Below are 17,947 nucleotides of genomic sequence, written 5' to 3' on the forward strand. Positions count from 1 at the left end.
TTCCTGCATTTCAGTTTCAGAGATGGTCTGTCTGGACTGCAGGTGATTTGTTCGGCCAGTCTTCTGTGGGAGGCCTAGTTCTATGATCATTGTCCGATGGTCACTTCCCAGGCTTATCTCGTCTTCAGTGTCAATCTTCAGACAGGTGAACTGACCCATGCATTGTTGGGATATGATGCAATAGTCAATGTTAGATTTATTCACGCCCTGTGTCCATGTATACGGGGCGTTGATGGGGACGGTCAGGTTGGCTATTATCAAGTCATGATTCTCTGCGATGTTCAGTAACCTCTGGACATTCTTGTCAAGGCGACCATCAAGCTCTTCCAGGTGTGCATTAAAATCACCAAGGATCATGATGTTGTGAAGAACAGAAGGACTCAAAGCGGGTCCAAGCATTCGCTTTAATCCGAACAAGTGAGCGTGCCCACGCTAGCTTAACTAAAAGAAGAAGGTAAAAGTCCATGCAGGTGAGCTGGCCACCAGCTCCTCTTTTTTCTCCACATACGAGTTTCAACATCCTCCCGCCGCGAAATATGGTGTTCATACTTCAAGATGGTAGAGATGCTGTGCAGGAGTTTTCGTTGTCTTGCCATCTTGGCGTTTAAGGAGGCACGATCTTACGTGACCATCCTGACCTTCGTAGGTTTCCATGATTCTGCCGATGTCCCATAGGTTCCTCGGCCTGTTGCTTTCAATCACAACTACGTCGCCAGGTAGTAGCCTCTTGGAGGACGTAGAATCAAAATGATGTGCTGACCGGAGCTGCAAGAGATACTGGCGTCTACAGCGTCTCCAAAAGTGCTGCATCAACTTTTCTCTGTAGAGCATTTTACGCGTCAGTTGATCTTTCGTTGATTGATTTTGGTCGTCGTGCTGTGTTGCTGGCTGCGTCGGCAGGGCGATAACTCTCTTGCCCACGAGAAAGTGAGATGGACATAATACGTTTGAGTCGTCCGGACTGCAGCTAGCGTACGTGAGTGGCCTGGAGTTGACTACCGCCTCAACTTCGGTCATTACTGTTCTGAGTTCTTCAAAGCCGAGTGACGTTTTCCCCAGAACTTTACGAAGAGCAGTCTTCACTGTCCGGACGAGTCTTTCCCACCAGCCCCCCCACCAGGGGGCTCCGGGCAAGATGTATCTCCAGGTGATGTTTTGATGTGTCAGGTAGTCATTCACCTGAAGATCCTTTGTCGTGTTCCAGAGTGCCCGCAGCCCCTTGTCCGCTCGCTTGAAGCTGCGGGCGTTATCCGAATAGATAGTCGTCGGTACACCTCTTCTTGCCACGAACCTCCTTAAGCTCATGAGAAATGCTTCAGCTGTAATAGATGGTGTGAGCTCAAGGTGTACAGCCCTCGTCACTGCGCAGGTAAAGAGGACGATATAGTACTTGTTTGTGCCCTTTCTTCCATACAGGGGGCCCGCAGAGTCAACCCCAACAGTACGGAATGGTTCACTTGCCGCTACGCGGAAGCCAGGTAGCGGAGCCGTTGGTACGGCTACTCTCCGAGCTCTAAATCGTGCACATAAGGTGCACTTCTTGAGAACTCTCTTGACCGTCTGGCGAGCCCGTTGCACCCAAAACTGTTCTCGTAGTTCCGCCAAGGTGGATTCCACTCCTCCGTGAAACACTCGCTCATGAGCCCACTGTACAAGCAAGGTAGTGAAATGATGCTCGGCAGGTAATATAATGGGGTACTTCACTCGGTCGCTATCTTCTAGGTGTTGCAACCGTCCCTTTAACCGAATGACTCGTAGTTCGTCTTCAAAAAATGGCAGATCTTTCAAGAGAAACGACTGTCAATTGTTTTTCCCTTTCTTGAGGTCGTAGACTTCATGCTGTACAACGCGGACCCAATAAAACTTCGCTTCGTGCAGCTCGTTCGTAGAAAGAGGTCCCTCTAACTTCTGATTTAGGTTCCTGCAGTTTGACGTAAAACGGAGGACGTAGGCGGTCACTCTCAAAAGCCGGTCCAACGAACTAAACCTCTGGACATCTATAATAGCTTCGACGGATTGCGAAGTGACTTGGAGAACGAGTTCGTTTTGTTTCCCTGCGGAAGATTTTCTCAACTCTACGTCAGTGTCGTTGAAACCATTGGCATTTGGCCACTCAGAAGGATCATCCTTCAGCCATTTTGGACCGTGCCACCAAAGATCCTCCTCCACCAAGCGATGTGCCGAGATACCTCTGGTTATCAAATCTGCGGGATTGTCTTCACCGACACAATGCTTCCACATATCAGGATCGCTTAATGTGCGTATTTCTGAAACTCGATGGGCTACGAAAGGATTCCAACGGGACGGGTGGTGACGGATCCAAGCGAGCACAATCGTCGAATCCGTCCAGTAATGGCATTCAACTACGCAGTCCTCTAAGGCTGTTCGAACATAGTTGACGAGCCTTGTAGCCACGAGCGCTCCCATCAACTCCAGCCTAGGAAGTGTGAGTTCTTTCACAGGGGCAACCCTGGACTTGGACACCAGTAGATTAACATCTGAATGTGGCTCTTGAGATTTCGCGCAAGCGTACACGACTGCTCCGTACGCATGTATGCTGGCGTCTGAAAAAGCATAAAGAGTCACGTGTCTGGCTCCGTTCGAAGCGTATATCCCGACGTGTCGACACACGCTGACGAGACGCAGAGTGGGCAATTCTGTGCACCACGCCTTCCATTCCAACTGAGCTTGGTCTGGAAGTTTGGCATCCCAATCCACTCCATCGATCCAGAGTTGCTGAAATAGTCTCTTCACGCGTATTGTAAACGGGCTCATGAATCCCAAGGGGTCAAAGACCCTAGAAGAGGCTTGTAAGACGAACCTTTTTGTGTCGCCTGTCTCCAGGAGGAAGGTAAACAAAGACTTCAAGGACACTTGCAAGAAGTCCCGTGCCTTATCCCACGACACTCCCAGAATCTGTTGTGGACTCAAGATCTCTGATACCGATGATGTTGCCTCGCAGGATAGCCCACCATCAAACATGACTTGTAAGTTCACGCTGTTGCTCGTCCATTTACGAAGGTTCATTCCAGCGGCTTTCATTATAAGCATTGAGTCTTCATACAGTTTCCTTGCTTCTTCTTCCGAATCGACTCCAGTGACCAAATCATCGACATAAAAGGACTTCCGTAGCTTTTCGGCTGTTGCCTTTAGATTCCCGTCGATGCCATTGAGATGATGTTGAATGGTTGCTGACAGAAGGAACGGACTGGACGTCGCTCCAAAGGGTACTCTTGTCATGCGTAGTGTTTGGAGCCCTTCTGAGTCACCCACGTATTTCCCACAGTCCGGTTGTTGTTCAAACCAAATGTAACGGAATACATCCCTATCCTTTTCACGAACTTGAACCTGAAGAAAGGCCTTTTCAATGTCAGCCGTAAGCGCAATCTTGAAACTCCTGAATCGGATTAACAGCTGTAGTATATCAGGGTTCAAGTTCACGCCTTTGTCCAAGCACTCATTCAACGACGGACACTGGGGGGCGTGAGATGAGGCATCAAAGACGACCCTAACTTTTGTCGTAGCGCGGTCTTCTCGGATGACTGCGGAGTGTGGCATGTAGTAGACCGGGCCCTTGCTTTCGGCATCAGTATCGACGACCTCTGCGTGGCCGAGGTTGAAGTATTCCCTTATAACGCCGTCGTACCGAAGAAGCAATCCTTCCGTCCGCTTCAAGCGCGCAACAAGCTTCTTAAGGCGAGTCAGAGAAACTGTATAGTTGTCTTCAAGGAAACCAACCGGATCACGTTTCCACGGTAGGGTTACGTCGTACCTTTGTCCATCTTTTTTTATGGTTTGCGAAAAGTGTTCAAACGACACATGCGTTTTCTTGAGGTCCTCTATGTCCCTCTCTAGGCACTTGGCCATAGTGATATTTTTCTCTTCTTGTGCACCAGTCCACCAGTACACACCAGCTATTGCTAGTTTCCTTTTGTTTAGTGTGGTCTCAATCCACATATGCTCACTGCAATTTTGTTTAAATCTTCGCCACGGCCTTGCTGTTGATCCCAGAAAACCAATTCCTCCCCCTCTTCGTTCCCCTCCTACTCTGTTCAACCCTTCCCATGCAAAACCGTTGATGGTTGGTGGAGTTTCGTCATCACGTAAATGAGTCTCTACCACCATGAAGGCTGCTAATTTCTCACTGTGTAACACTTCAGTCATTTCCAGCCATTTCCTCTCCTGGCGTCCACCTTGTATGTTCAAAAAGGCTATCTTTAAGTGTTCTCGTCTTTGCGTCCCCCTTCTCCCCTTCTTTCGCCGTCGTCTCTGCTGTTGTAAACGTCTCTTTTCACTCCTCCTTTTCACTCCGCAGGCCGTCACATCTAGTATGTTCTGGGCGGCGGCCACCTCCTCTCTCTCTGAAGTGTCGTCAGTGTCTGGTTGATCAGTCTGTAAAGGTCCCTGTATGGGTCCCGTCTGTTGTCCTGCCAACTGGTTTGTTCTCCCCATCTGTTTTCCTGCCAACTGGCTTGCTCTCTCCATCTGTTGTCCCGCCAACTGGCTTGCTCTCTCCATCTGTTGTCCTGCCGATTGGTCCGTTCTCTCCATTTCCTCGGTTGAGTTCGCCGTCGCAGGCCCAAAAAAACATTTACTTTACGTGCAAACCAGTTACCAAGTATGTGGCTGCCATCCCTGGATAGGTGTATTCCCTGAAAACCTCCATTCAGGCACTCACGTAGGTGCCACGAGGGGTCAACATAGCTAATGTTGTGTCCCAATTCGTTGCACATGTTCTCCAAGTCTTCATTCAGTTTGCATATGGTGGGTATCAAGTTGTCGAGGCTAGGATCACCTGTTCCTTTTGGTATTGGGCATACTTCCCAAAGAGTATTGGGGAACTCTGGGAGCCATTGTTTCAGCTTGTTCCGCAGGTCTGTTATCACTGTTTGGTTTTCGGCATCATTCAGGATATCCACTAACCCTGCATGGATGATTACAAGGTTCTTTTTTGTGTCTTTCTTTAGCCTTTGTTCGATCTGTTCTAGGATCTCTGATATGCTAGCGCCTGGTATCCCTATTACTTCTACTCTTTTGTCGTGGTCCACTCCAGCCAGGGTAGGGCTCTTTGTCCTTTGTATGTTCGAGTCACATGCAATTATGACTTGTCTGTCTAGTTTGTGACTTTCCGCTCGGTCTTGACTTGTGCATCTCCGTCCTCGAGAGGGAGTGTCGTTTCCTCCAGGGTCTTGTGATGGGTGCTAAGCCTCCTCTTACTTCTGGGTTGAACCACCGCCGACTGGTATTTTGAGGCCTCTTCTAGGAACTCTCCAAAGTTTGAGTGCAGCTGCACTTTCTGCGTCCAAGCCACTGATCACGATTGTAAAATCTTTGATTGTAAAATCTTGTAAAATCTTTCGCTATGCTTGCCAATTCTTGCCTGTTGTCCCGTTTCGTCCACGTGTTCGTGAACCTTCCATTTTTCTGTAACCGGTCTGTAGCCTAGATCACTACGTTCACATAATCCCCTCCACACTCTAACAAAGCAGCCATTCACTCCGGCCGTAAAACCCCGTACGGAACCTTTCTTCCCTCCGGGCTGTTGACCCACAATTCGCATGAACCTTTAAACACGTCACACCTAACCTTTAAATACCATGCCAATGATGAGGACGGTGCCCAGAAGAAGAACAGTCTCTGTTCGAAATATCGGCGGCTTCTGTCCTGAGGCAACTCCCTTCCCACGATTGTAAAAGAGATTTACATAAAGATCAGTGGTTCAAGCAATATTGATTTTGGTACAGGTCCCGACAAAAGTTTACGGAACACGCGAGCGGTGTATTTTCTCCTCGGTACGACACCCTAGCGGCAAGCGGAAGCTGGCGAAATCAGGCCAGTTCACTGCCTCAGAGGCATGGAGGAAGGAAACACAGGAGCGGTCGTTTCGAACAGATTTCCGTGGGACCCCTCTGGCGGTCGCTCCTGTCAAAAACGCCATTACTTCCTGTCCACCACGTGATCCTCTCTAAAGTTTCGGTTTAGCAACGATTTGTTGCTAGCGCTGCTTTTCGTGCTTTTCCAAAGTCATTTACTCTTAAAACGTGAGTCCCATTGCGGAAACAACGTTTTGTTAACGTGGTCTTACCGCGGTTCCGGCTGTCGTTCAACAGAAAGCAGCTCTGTCACGGGAATCACGTTTTATTCGTAAGTACGCACTTGATCGGTTGTTTCGTACCCCTGTCTGGGATAGAGTCATCTTGATTCGTTCGTTTGCTGTGCTACAGCTGCAGATTCATTTGATTTCCTCCACTGTTGTGAAAGTTTGATTACTGGCATGCTTTACCACTTCAGCAACAACGACACAAAACATAGCGACGTCGTCACACAAACGTCGCTGCCACGGATGATGTTTCTAGTCCTGCGTGCTTGTCCTACAGACCGTGACCGGTCTTGTAGAAGGATAAACCAAGAGTAAACCTCCAAACAGACACAAACAAAACTGGACGCGCGGCGTTCATCACAACTGCAAGAGAATCACGACTCCCGTCGTCTGCTTAGACAGCTGGCCTGCGCATGCACTTGGGGTCACGTCAGCGGTCACATGGTAGACAGGAGCATCCCAGAATGCAATGCGAAGGTCGGCACGTCGGCACGCTCGTCCCAATGGCAAAAAGTTGGAAGGGCCGCTCCTGTGTTTCCTTCCTCCATGCTCAGAGGGGTGGGCGACTCAGAGCCGTATATTAAAAGGGAGTCTGGCCATTAATGGGTCATGCCTATACCTGAAGCTCCAACCACTTTTTCAGCTTTCCGACCAATGAAGTCTTGAAATATGGGGCGCTATCAATCAGCCTATCCTCACTATTTGCCCCCCTATCCAACCTGGGCAGCGCCATTTTGGGTGGCAAGTGGATTGGATGGGATTGAAATGGATACCTCTCGCAATCTGCAAAAGTAGTGAATTGTTGGTGCAAATTTGATAAGCGCCACCTAGGGAGCGTAAGGCACGTCGGGAATTGTCGTCTGCTTCCGTCGTTGTACCGCTGCCGGCAGAACCACCTGCTGGGACACATTCTGTTGTCGGTGTGATTTTTAAACAAATCTACATGAATAGTTGGAATATAAGAGGCAAGAATGTTTATATCCATGAAATCCAGCTGTTAAAAATGAGATTGTACAGCACAGCGCCGTTTTTGTTATGATTTCGTTGTGATCGCCGTGTTCACTAGGCCTAACACGTCGACAAAACGTATTATTTTCAGTTAGATATCAGTGGATGAGCATAAGATGAAACTGACTTCCGAGAAACTTATATTAGGATGTACATTTGCAGCGTAAAATCAGGTTAATCTGTGAAAATTTTTTGTCACGAAATCCCCGCTTCACTGTGTTTGTTTTCGTCGCCATTTTGGGTGGCAGTATGGTGTCATGGCGACCCCCTTGGTAAAAAGCAAACCAATCAGAGGAGCGAAACTGTGATTGACAGGTCGAGCCTCTTTTTGTGACTCCTCCCAATGGCCAGACTCCCTTTTAATATACGGCTCTGGGGCGACTGTGCGCTTAGCGACACACATCGGTAGCTTCGGTATGACTACTGGACTACTGTTGTATGGGTTGTATGTGCCCGCAAAGTGAGTTGTATTTTACTGTTGTGCTCGCCAACAACACGTGATTCACCGATTGTTGAGACAGGGAGCTCGCCGCTATCATCGTGATAACAAGGATGAATCATAGTGGCAACGCTTTACGGTGTATTGCTTTTATTGGAAAGCCATGATATGTAGACAAGAGAAAGAAATTGGTATCTCGTAAACAGTTGCTTTATTATGGACGACGCGTGACGAGCTGATAAACAATGGACGCTGACATTGATAATTGATTGATTGATAAACAACTGACGTGAGTCACGAGTTGTTGACGAGCACTACAGTTAAGTCCAACTCACTTCGCGGGCACATACAACAGTAATCATACTGAAACTACCGCTGTGTGTCGCTAAGAGCGCAGTCGTCCACCCCTCTGAGGCAGTGAACTGGCCTGATTTCGCCAGTTTCCGCTTGCCGCTAGGGTGTCGTACCGAGGAGAAAATACACCGCTCGCGTATTCCGTAAACGTTTGTCGGGACCTGTACCTCTCAATTCGGTACTCCCTGTCTGAGTTAACGTGGAACCGGCCTACAATTATGTTCTGTGGCTAACCTATTCATACTCAATGGAAAATAAATATTCATTTTCACTTTATTTTCCCAAATATTCGAACCTTTTCGTCCTCATCGAAGCACCCGACATGCCCGACATTGATTAGTTATAATAACGTCGTCTGTGTTAGTCTCCTTTTAGCGCTTTTATCGTCACGGAAATGTACCAACAAGCCCAAATGGATGTTTTTACTGCTATAATAACGTATTAACGCAAAGCACCGAAATAAGGTACAGCATTTAGGTAAAGGAATGTCTCCTACGCTGGTTTCATCCACTGTGTTCTTAGTCAGGTACTCCATTTTTACAGAAAAGGAGAACGAGTTGGGTGATTGATTGTGCGTGTAAAGGATAGTAGACGATAATAGATAACTAAATATTTTTTTGCTATATCATAAAAAATTGAGGACCAACGGCCGTCTGTCCTTGTTTGACCTGTCCCTGTTTGTAAACAAATGACGTCATAGTGTTCGACAGCGCCACCAATTTGGTACAGTTGGACTACACTCCAAGTTAGGGGTGGACAAGGTCGCACTGGAAAACCCCGGTTACAGTGGCTAGAAGAGGTAGTAGGTGCATTCTTTTCGCTTGCACCTCCTGCACCAGATCTGAACTGGATTATTTGCGTGCTGCACTTTCCTGTTGAAAAGAAAGGTATTACTAATAAACTTCCTTTCAGCTGGAAAGTGCAGCTCCCGAAAACCCGCCTTGCGTGGAGTCCAAGGTAGTGCAGTCCAGTGCAAGTGAAAAGAATGCGCTTAGTGTAATAAACGTGCCCGGCTCCACGCTTGCAAGGCCGCCCGCGCGATGGAAGACGGTGACGTCATATCACAGGCGGCGCTGTAAGCAGTTTCCCTGCTCCTGATCTTCTGGCTGCAGTGTGCACCCTACGCCATCACAGTTCCTCATTTCAGTTAATTGCTTGAGTTTCTATAACTTAGCAAGGCCACCACAAACAGGAAATTCGTCAGCAGACTGTGAATGCATTGTTGGACTTTCCTTCACACCAGATCAGTGTGTAGCGGGCCGTGGACAATGACGAAGATGGCCACGCGCCTGAAGCACCTGCCTCAGTTCCACCGGCGCGGCCATGGAGATAGGCCACGGTCATCGCCGCTCCGTGGCATACCATCATCGCCGGTTCGTGCGTCCCAGCACATGATCAGCGCGCGTTATGTTTGGCCCTCGCTACGTGCTGACTGTGGTGTTTTGGTTTCGGTTTAGATTGTAAATGGTTCTGCGGAATCCGCATCTGCAGTGTGATGAAGAATAAAGATGGAAGACATAACATACATTTTTGGCCACGAGGTCTGTCAAAATCCACAATAATCTGCGACACGGTGAGAGGTGCGCTGGACATCTACTTTACTTCTGCTATGCACTTTTCTGTTGTGCATTTCTAGGCACACAATGTCAACGTATTTACCTGCTCTACCGTTCTTCCTCGAGAAGCCGGGGAAGCCACCTGTGCCATGGGTGCAATGGCGTCGCATGTTTGAAAACTATTTACAGATCGTGGATAACAGGATCTTCACGCCTGAAAAGAAGAATGCAATGCTCGTCCATGCGCTTGGTACGGAAGGTCAGCGTATATTCTATGCACTATCAGTGCCGTGTTCGAGTGACGAGAATCAAGTGTCCGGCACGGAGGCAAACGTGTTTGACAGCACCATGCGAGCCTTGGAGGCACGTTTTGCAGAGACCTACAATGTTGTGGCTGAAAGACGAAAATTTCGGCAACGTGCTCAGAAGGAGGGTGAGAACATCGAAGACTTCATCTCTGATCTTCGTTGTCTCGCGATAACCTGTGATTACGGTGCAGGGCTTGACGAGGCGCTTCGGGACCAACTCGTCGAAAAAGCAAGGCTCACACAAGTGCGGGAAAGGTTGTTGCTTGAGGGTTCGTCACTAACATTTGCCAGAGCCGTTACTCTTGCTGTACAAGTGGAGCAAGCCCGGCGTGAGGCCAATAACATGCAGGACGATGCCGCAGTGAACCAACTGCACAAGACGTCCCATAAGCATAGCAAAGCTTCTGCGAGAAAAACCGGCGGTTCAGCCCCTGCGGCACGAGTTTGCTACCGCTGTGGCAAGACAGATCACATGGCAAATTCCCAGAAGTGCAAAGCTAGAGAACGTACATGCAGAAACTGTCAAAAAGTGGGACATTTTGCTGCCATGTGTCGCAGCCAGGCTGTATCCGTTCACGCCAGAGAAGTGGTGGAATCACAGGCAACAAAGGACGAAGCTTTGTGTGTACTGGAAGTGGACACCCCACGAAAGGCTACAATCAAAGTAGATGTTGACGTCGAAGGCAGCAGATTAAACCTTTTGATCGACACAGGATCATCAGTTTCTATTCTGAAGCGTGAGGACTTTCTTCGGATTGGTGAGCATACAACATCCTTGAGATCAGCATCCGTCAATTTGCTTGACTACTCCCGAAACAAAATAGAACTTTTGGGCTGCACGGTGAAAAATGTGCATTACAACGGTAAAGAAGCCCCAATCGTTTTCTACGTTGTTGAAAAAGGAACATCACTTTTGGGCTTGATGCTCTTATGGCTTTACACTTGACCATCGAGGGATCCACTTTACAGTGCTTGCAGACCCAAATAACCACTACAAGCCGTGAGGACATACAGAAGGATTTCCCAGAACTTTTCTCTCCTGGGCTGGGTCTGGCTAAGGGATTTGTGCACCGTATCAAAGTTCGTGAGGATGCAACCCCTGTCAGAGCAAAGTACAGACCAATGCCAGAAGTAGTCGAGAGTGAAATTGATTCTGAGGTACAACGCTTGCTTGACATGGATGTCATTGAACCCGTTGATGCTCCCGAATGGGTATCTAATGTTGTTGCAGTGCGGAAAAGAAGCGGTTCAATCCGACTGTGTGTTGACTTGCGCCAGCCAAATGCTGCAATTAGCGCCGACTGTTTTCCTTTACCAAACATTGCAAGCTTAGTGGACGTAATGGCCAGTGCGGCTTACTTCTCCAAGCTCGATTTGAGATCTGCATACCATCAGGTGATGCTTCATGAAGACAGCAAGAACATGACAGCATCCCTAGCAACACAAAATGTTGCCGGAACATTGTTGCAATGTTGCCCCCCAAACGTTGTCAAAACGTGGCTAATGTCCTTTTGAAGCCACGTCCTAGTAACGTTACATGCGAACATTTCGCCGACATTGCCACAATGTTTAAATTAGCTTTGCAACGTTGCTGCAATGATACTGCCACATAAGGACTACATGTTTTTAACATTGTTCCAACATTGCTGCAATGTTCCTGGCGGCAATATTCGGTAAACGTTTTAGTGTGACGTTGTGACGACATGATGACATGTGACGAAAAATGTTGACCAACATCTAGCAACGTTGCCACAATATTGTTGAATATTGTAAAACATTGCTCCACTATTTACAACATTCGCAACGTTGCAGCAACGTTGTGGCAACAATATGTGTTACTAGGGATTTATCACACGGGGAGGAGTGTTTCGATATAAACGTATCCCGTTTGGACTGGCATCGGCTCCTTCAGCGTTCCAAAAGTTGATGTCCACAATTCTAAAGGACTGCAAAGGGGTAGTTTGCTACCTCGACGACGTCGTGGTCTTTGGCAGAAACATGAAGGAGCATGACCACAACTTGCATCAAGTGCTACTTCAGATATCCACAAGTGGTTTGAAACTAAATGAGAAGTGCACATTCCGTGCTAACGAGGTGAACTTTGTGGGATACCACATAACGGCAGAAGGACTCCACCCTCTTCAGTCGAACGTGTCTGCGCTCCTGCAAGCGGTAGCCCCTACTGACCGTCGCACCTTACGTTCCTTCCTTGGGATGATTGGGTTCTACGCGAAATTTATACCCAATTTTGCCACTGAAGTAGAACCTATAAGGGAGCTGCTGCGAGGGGAGAAGCCGTTTGAATGGACATCTCTGAGGCAAAAATGTTTTGAGCGTATCAAGCACCTACTTGCGGATTGCCCAGCATTAGCCATGTTCGATGGCAATTTGCCAACTGTAGTAACTACGGACGCTTCCGGGTATGGGCTAGGAGCAGTTCTGCAGCAATTTCATGGGAAAGATCTCAGAACAGTTGCATTTGCATCTCGGACACTTTCTGCGCAGGAAAGGACATACTCAGCTTCAGAGCGTGAAGCGCTTGCATGTGTTTTCGCTGTAGAGAAATGGCACACCTACCTGTGGGGTCGCCGATTCGTGCTACAGACCGACCATCAAGCTCTGGTTACACTGTTGACCTCTCGGGGGTCAGGACATCGCCCACTCCGCATATCTCGTTGGTGCGCTCGTTTGATGAACTATACCTTCACTGTGCAATACAAACGAGGAGAAGATAATGTGATCGCGGACGCGCTATCGCGATTGCCTGCGCCAGCAGTGGAGACACAGGAGCCAGACGAGGAGGTCATCTGTTTGATAACAGACTGTGTTACCGAAAAAGAGCTCAAGGAAACAACAGACTCAGATGAAACACTGCGAAATGTAATGCGCTACCTGAGAGAGGGTTGGCCGTCTCAACGAGGGATGTCTGCTGACATTCTACCTTTTGCAAAGCTACGTGATGAACTTTCGGAAGTGAATGGACTTTTGCTGCGAGGGTCTCGGATTATTGTTCCGTCAGTTCTTACCGAGAAGATCATAGACCTAGCACATGAAACCCACCTTGGAAGTATCAAGACGAAGCAAAGACTTCGGCTATTGTATTGGTGGCCAAAGATGGACTCTCAGGTTCAGAAGGTGGTGCACAAATGTGAAATCTGCCAGACTGCAGACAAGTCTGCTAAATCTTTCGCAACGCCGCTCACGCCCGTGCCTCTGCCAAAGGGACCATGGGAGAAGCTAAGTATGGACATCGTTGGACCTTTTGAAAACGGGCCGTCATCATGTCGTTTCGTGGTGACACTTATCGACTATTACAGCCGTTGGCCCGAGATAGCGTTTATGCAAACTACTACCGCCACGGCCATGATACAGTTTCTACGAACTGTTTTCGCCAGGGAAGGTTACCCGGTGGAAATAGTAACCGACCACGGTCCGCAATTCATGTCGCGAGAGTTTAAAGACTCCCTCAAGGAACGGGGCATCCGCCACGTGTTGTCATCCATTTATCACCCCCAAGCGAATGGGATGGTAGAGCGTTTTAACCGCGTTTTGAAAGACTTTGTACAGGTGGCAACACTGGAGGCACGCCCAGTGAAGGAAACGGCAATGGAGCAACTCCTCACTGTGTGACGGGATTTTCTCCCTCTTTCCTCTTGCACGGAAGGAACATGCGCACCCGCCTTGACGTAGTAGGATTGCCTGCGACTGCGCTCTTCTCAGAGCCATCAAAAGAACTTGAGCGTCTGCGGCAGCGCATGAAAGAATACCAAGAACGTGCAAAACGGTACACTGATGCGAAAAGAGGGGCAAGAGATCAGCACTTCAAGATCGGGGAACATGTCCGAGTGAAGCTCCCCGGAAACCGAACAAAGGGCGAACTACGGTATTCAAAACCTCTCAAAATTGTGAGCTGCAAGGGTGCAAACACATTTCAGCTGTCGGATGGCAAGGTATGGAACGCGTCGAAATTTTCACGAGTTCCCCAGGAATTCATGTGTCACGGAGAAAGCCAATCACAAACATCGCCCACCAGTTCCGGAGCATCTGAACCATCCGCAGCTGACAACACTTTGACCCGTCCGGCTGAGGATGCAGTTCCAAGGCGAAGTGCAAGGAAAAGGATGGAACCAAAGAAATTGAAGAACTATATTGCTTAGAACAAGCATTGTATTTGAGTATTTAGTGTGTCAGTACATGCTCTGTATTGAACAATTATCATTTTTGTCTCCATGAAAAGGGGAAATGTGGTGTTTTGGTTTCGGTTTAGATTGTAAATGGTTCTGCGGAATCCGCATCGGCAGTGTGATCAAGAATAAAGATGGAAGACATAACACTGACGTTCGTGCTTGGGTCCGCGTCTGCCTGCCCTGTCAACGATCAAAGGTGTACCGCCACACGATCGCCCCCCATAGCCAGTTTGCCCTTCCCGACACTCGCTTCGACGTGGTGCATCTGGACATAGTGGGCCCCTTGCCTCCGTCATCCGGTTTCCGGTACATGCTGACAGCGATCGACCGGTTCACCCGTTGGCCAGAGGCGGTGCCAATGCCCGACATGACGGCCGAAACTGTCGCCGCTACATTCCTCTCGGCATGGATCTCCCGATTCGGCGTTCCGTCTCAGGTTACTATGGACCGCGGCAGACAGTTTGAAAGTGCCCTCTTCTCCGCCTTCACCAACTTGCTCGGAACTGCCCGGGTGCGGACGACATCGTACCATCCCGCATCCAACGGCATTGTCGAGCGCATGCACCGTCAATTAAAAGCTGCACTCATTGCCCACGAAGACCGAACGCACTGGTCGGCCCACCTCCCTATCGTCCTTCTTGGACTCCGTGCCGCGCTCAAGCCTGACCTTGGTGCCAGCCCGGCAGAGCTCGTCTACGGCAGGGCCCTGCGCCTGCCCGGAGAATTTTTCGCCTCTTCAAACCAGTGTAGCACATCATCACACTTCGTGCGGCACCTTCACGACTTTTTCAGCTCCATTCGTCCCGTCCGGCCTCGCCCATCCTCGTCATACAAGCCCTACGTTCCACAAGACCTCCAGAGCGCCACCCACGTTTTCGTTCGCGCTGACGCTATACGGAAATCCCTGACACCGCCTTATTCCGGTCCTCATCCTGTACTTGGTCGCGCCGGCAAGACCTACCGTGTAAATCTCAACGGCACGCACGACACTGTGAGTGTCGACCGTCTGAAGCCGGCCTACGTCGAAGCTTGCCCGCCAGTCGTCGCGGCTCTCCCCGACGTCCCGTTCCCCCTTCAACGTCGTCGGCCTGACACTACCCCTCTGTCCCACCAACCTGCAGCCAAGACCGTTACATGGTCAGACAGTTTGGCACTGTCTCCAGCGGGGGGGCCATGTAGCAGACGGCGCGCCGGCTCCGTGACGCAGACGAAGATGGCCACGCGCCTGAAGCACCTGCCTCAGTTCCACCGGCGCGGCCATGGAGATAGGCCACCGTCATCGCCTCTCCGTGGCATACCATCATCGCCGGTCGGGGCTCATGTAGAGGAATACCACCGTCCTCTACATTTGGTGACCCGAACAACGAACACCATGTTCGGAGCAATTCGGCTCTTTACTATCCCAAATTCCTGACGACGCCTTCGACGAGCACTACCACAGCACTCTATGCAGGGACCCACCGCCAGCAAACCTCGCCGTTAACGTACCCGGCGCCTTTCCACCTGCGGCCTCACCGTCCAGCACGCCCCCCCCCCCACCTCTGCAGCATTTCACCGTCCGGCTCACGACGACAGCATCACGACTGCCCTTCGCCCGTCGACTGACGGGCCGACGCTCACGTACTGTCACCCTCCACCGTACCGATTTGGACGACCATGCAACGCTCCGACCGGTCACTGGTCATACGATCCTCTAACCGACCATCGCTTGACGGATCCCGGGGACCGCCCTGTGCTGTGCACGGACCCCGGCACACTCACTACCCGCCACTTCCCTTCCGCCTCTCGACGCTCATTCGCAGTCGGCCGCGACAACAGGGCAAAGTGCTCGCCTGCCGGTTTCGGCAGTCGCGGCCGCCGACGTCACGGCCCGCATTAGCCGGCGTCTCGGCAGTTTTCACAGCAGTCATCACGGGTACGCAGCATCACTTCCTGGGACCCTATGAGCTCACGCTCCCGTGCCGGTTCCGGCACCTCAGGCCACGACTCGCCCAACGATTCGCCCTTCATCTGCCTCGCTCATCGAGAGCTTCACGCAACGGGTATTGTGCCGTCCCACGACTTCGTCCAGTAGTGCACGTCATCCACGGCCGCTCTCGCTCTCTCCCTCCGGTATAGACGTGATTCTTCCATCTTTCTTATCGCCGCTCCGCGTCTGAGGGGGGCGCCCTGTAGCGGGCCGTGGACAATGACGAAGATGGCCACGCGCCTGAAGCACCTGCCTCAGTTCCACCGGCGCGGCCATGGAGATAGGCCACCGTCATCGCCTCTCCGTGGCATACCATCATCGCCGGTCGGGGCTCATGTAGAGGAATACCACCGTCCTCTACAAGTGTATCACAGCAGGAAAATTTTGATGCAGCCTTAGACATCGGCAACCTGGAGGAAGCACAACAGATTCTAAATTCACTGGGTCAGCCTCTAGTACAGGAGGACATGACAGGGGAGCGTAGTGATTCCAGGCTTATATTTTGTGTAGCTGGTTACGCTGCCCGGAAGTGCATCCCAGCATTGAAATGTGAAAACTGTGCTGTCCTGTATGAGCAAACATGCGAGAGACGACGGAGTTGATGGCTACACTAGACACCTTGACCGTGAGGGACTCCTGTATGTGTCTGAACAGATGTGCAGACTGATAGAGACAATGGAAAATGCCTTCACAGCGTGCATGAGCAAGTGCAAACTCCACAGTGACGCAGTGATGGAAGTATTATCAGTCCTTCAGGGAAGCTCGCTTAACAGAGTTGGTTGTGAGTCACATGAAACAGAACTTACAAACAGAATTATAAAGTTCTATATTTTGACGCACCCACTTCTACGTGAAATCGCTAACCAAAGCAGTTAGGAGAAGAGAAAGGAGAAGAATTCTAAACTGGGACGACTGTAACAAAGAAAATTGCAATGTGCTAAAACATTTGTGAGTGGGAAAGAAAGATATGGTGATTAATAGTTTTCAACTTTGCCTTTTGTAATATTTAAAGTGATTTTAGCAATACAAACCTTGATGTGACCTTTCATACCAATACAAACATTTTCATCTGCTAATATCATGCTGGGGTATATCAACTGAAAGATTAGCTTTTACCTGAGTGTATTCCAGCTGAACCACTTCTTGTCCTGATAACGTGTCTCAACTAACACTGTTTTTGCTGGATAAATGAGAAATGGAAATTGTGAAATGTACTGGCGTGCTCATCAAGACCTAAGGGATTGGCGGAGCTCTGGATGTATGTCAATTACAGGTAGTATTAATTCTTTAGAAGACCTCTAGCATAATAATCAGAATTTTTGTTTTATTTTGAGCAAGTAACGAGTTGCTCTGCACTCTTAAAATTTAGTTTATGACAAATTACGGGTTGACTGTAAAGGCGAAAGTCTTGTAGAGTAGTACTATATCATTAATAAACTTTTGCGCCTCGCCTAATCTATATTGAAAACGGGGGTCATAAAACAACAGAGATTAATGGCGCTAGAGCTATTGTTAGTGTTCCAGGTTTCAGACCGAACAGGAGAAAAGGAAGAAACATCGAAAACAGTGCAAGTAGTATTGGTGCAGGATTATGGCGACCAAGGATAGATTCGACCATCGCTACCCTCCTCGTCTGATATCGGAGGATATTTGGAGCAGGATAGTTTCTGTCCCAAGGAGGAGCACGTGCCAAGACCGCCCCGCGCGTTACGCGGCCGCGCGTAGAGAGGGGTTTCCTTCTCGCGTTTGAACATGCATGAACATGCAAAATACATCTTATTCCCTTTCCACATCTTTTAATACATCCCCGAGCGGGGAGTTTTCCTACCGCACTTAACATAGCATACTTTCCTCCTGAAGACATGCAAGCAATAGACCTACACATTTGTACAAGTGAAAAATATTTTATTAATGCCAATTAAAGCCAATGATGCTTAGTAATGCCAATTAAAGCCAATGGTGCTGGGGGGGATTGCCAATTATGTTGCCAATTGTGTTGCCAATCTGTGTGAAAGAGAAAACCCCA

The 17,947-nt window shown here is 49.3% G+C and overlaps 3 protein-coding genes across 3 annotated transcripts; 1 reads left to right on the forward strand and 2 right to left on the reverse strand.

Moving 5' to 3' along the window:
- Positions 1-543: 543 nt before the first annotated feature.
- Positions 544-1,305, reverse strand: LOC135389628 (uncharacterized). Its single transcript, XM_064619663.1, has one exon. It carries the CDS (start codon positions 1,303-1,305, stop codon positions 544-546), a length of 762 nt encoding a protein of 253 aa, XP_064475733.1.
- A 495-nt stretch (positions 1,306-1,800) lies between these two features.
- Positions 1,801-4,551, reverse strand: LOC135389629 (uncharacterized). The gene has a single exon (XM_064619664.1). The coding sequence runs from the start codon at positions 4,549-4,551 to the stop codon at positions 1,801-1,803; it is 2,751 nt and encodes a 916-aa protein (XP_064475734.1).
- A 9,456-nt stretch (positions 4,552-14,007) lies between these two features.
- On the forward strand, positions 14,008-16,026 carry LOC135389630 (uncharacterized). The gene is made up of 3 exons (XM_064619665.1): positions 14,008-15,089; positions 15,755-15,867; positions 15,932-16,026. The coding sequence occupies exons 1-3, from the start codon at positions 14,008-14,010 to the stop codon at positions 16,024-16,026; spliced, it is 1,290 nt and encodes a 429-aa protein (XP_064475735.1).
- Positions 16,027-17,947: the final 1,921 nt, after the last annotated feature.

Source organism: Ornithodoros turicata, chromosome 3 (genome assembly GCF_037126465.1).
Source record: "Ornithodoros turicata isolate Travis chromosome 3, ASM3712646v1, whole genome shotgun sequence".
Taxonomy (NCBI): domain Eukaryota; kingdom Metazoa; phylum Arthropoda; class Arachnida; order Ixodida; family Argasidae; genus Ornithodoros; species Ornithodoros turicata.

Bases quoted from the DNA above. Each gene is read 5' to 3' on its own strand.
- LOC135389628 (XM_064619663.1), bottom strand. From the start codon at position 1,305: ATGAGCTTAAGGAGGTTCGTGGCAAGAAGAGGTGTACCGACGACTATC.
- LOC135389629 (XM_064619664.1), bottom strand. From the start codon at position 4,551: ATGGAGAGAACGGACCAATCGGCAGGACAACAGATGGAGAGAGCAAGC.
- LOC135389630 (XM_064619665.1), top strand. From the start codon at position 14,008: ATGTGGTGTTTTGGTTTCGGTTTAGATTGTAAATGGTTCTGCGGAATC. The intron at 15,090-15,754 runs GTCAGACAGTTT...GCTCATTCGCAG, and splicing joins GCAGCCAAGACCGTTACATG to TCGGCCGCGACAACAGGGCA. The intron at 15,868-15,931 runs GTACGCAGCATC...CCGGCACCTCAG, and splicing joins TTTCACAGCAGTCATCACGG to GCCACGACTCGCCCAACGAT.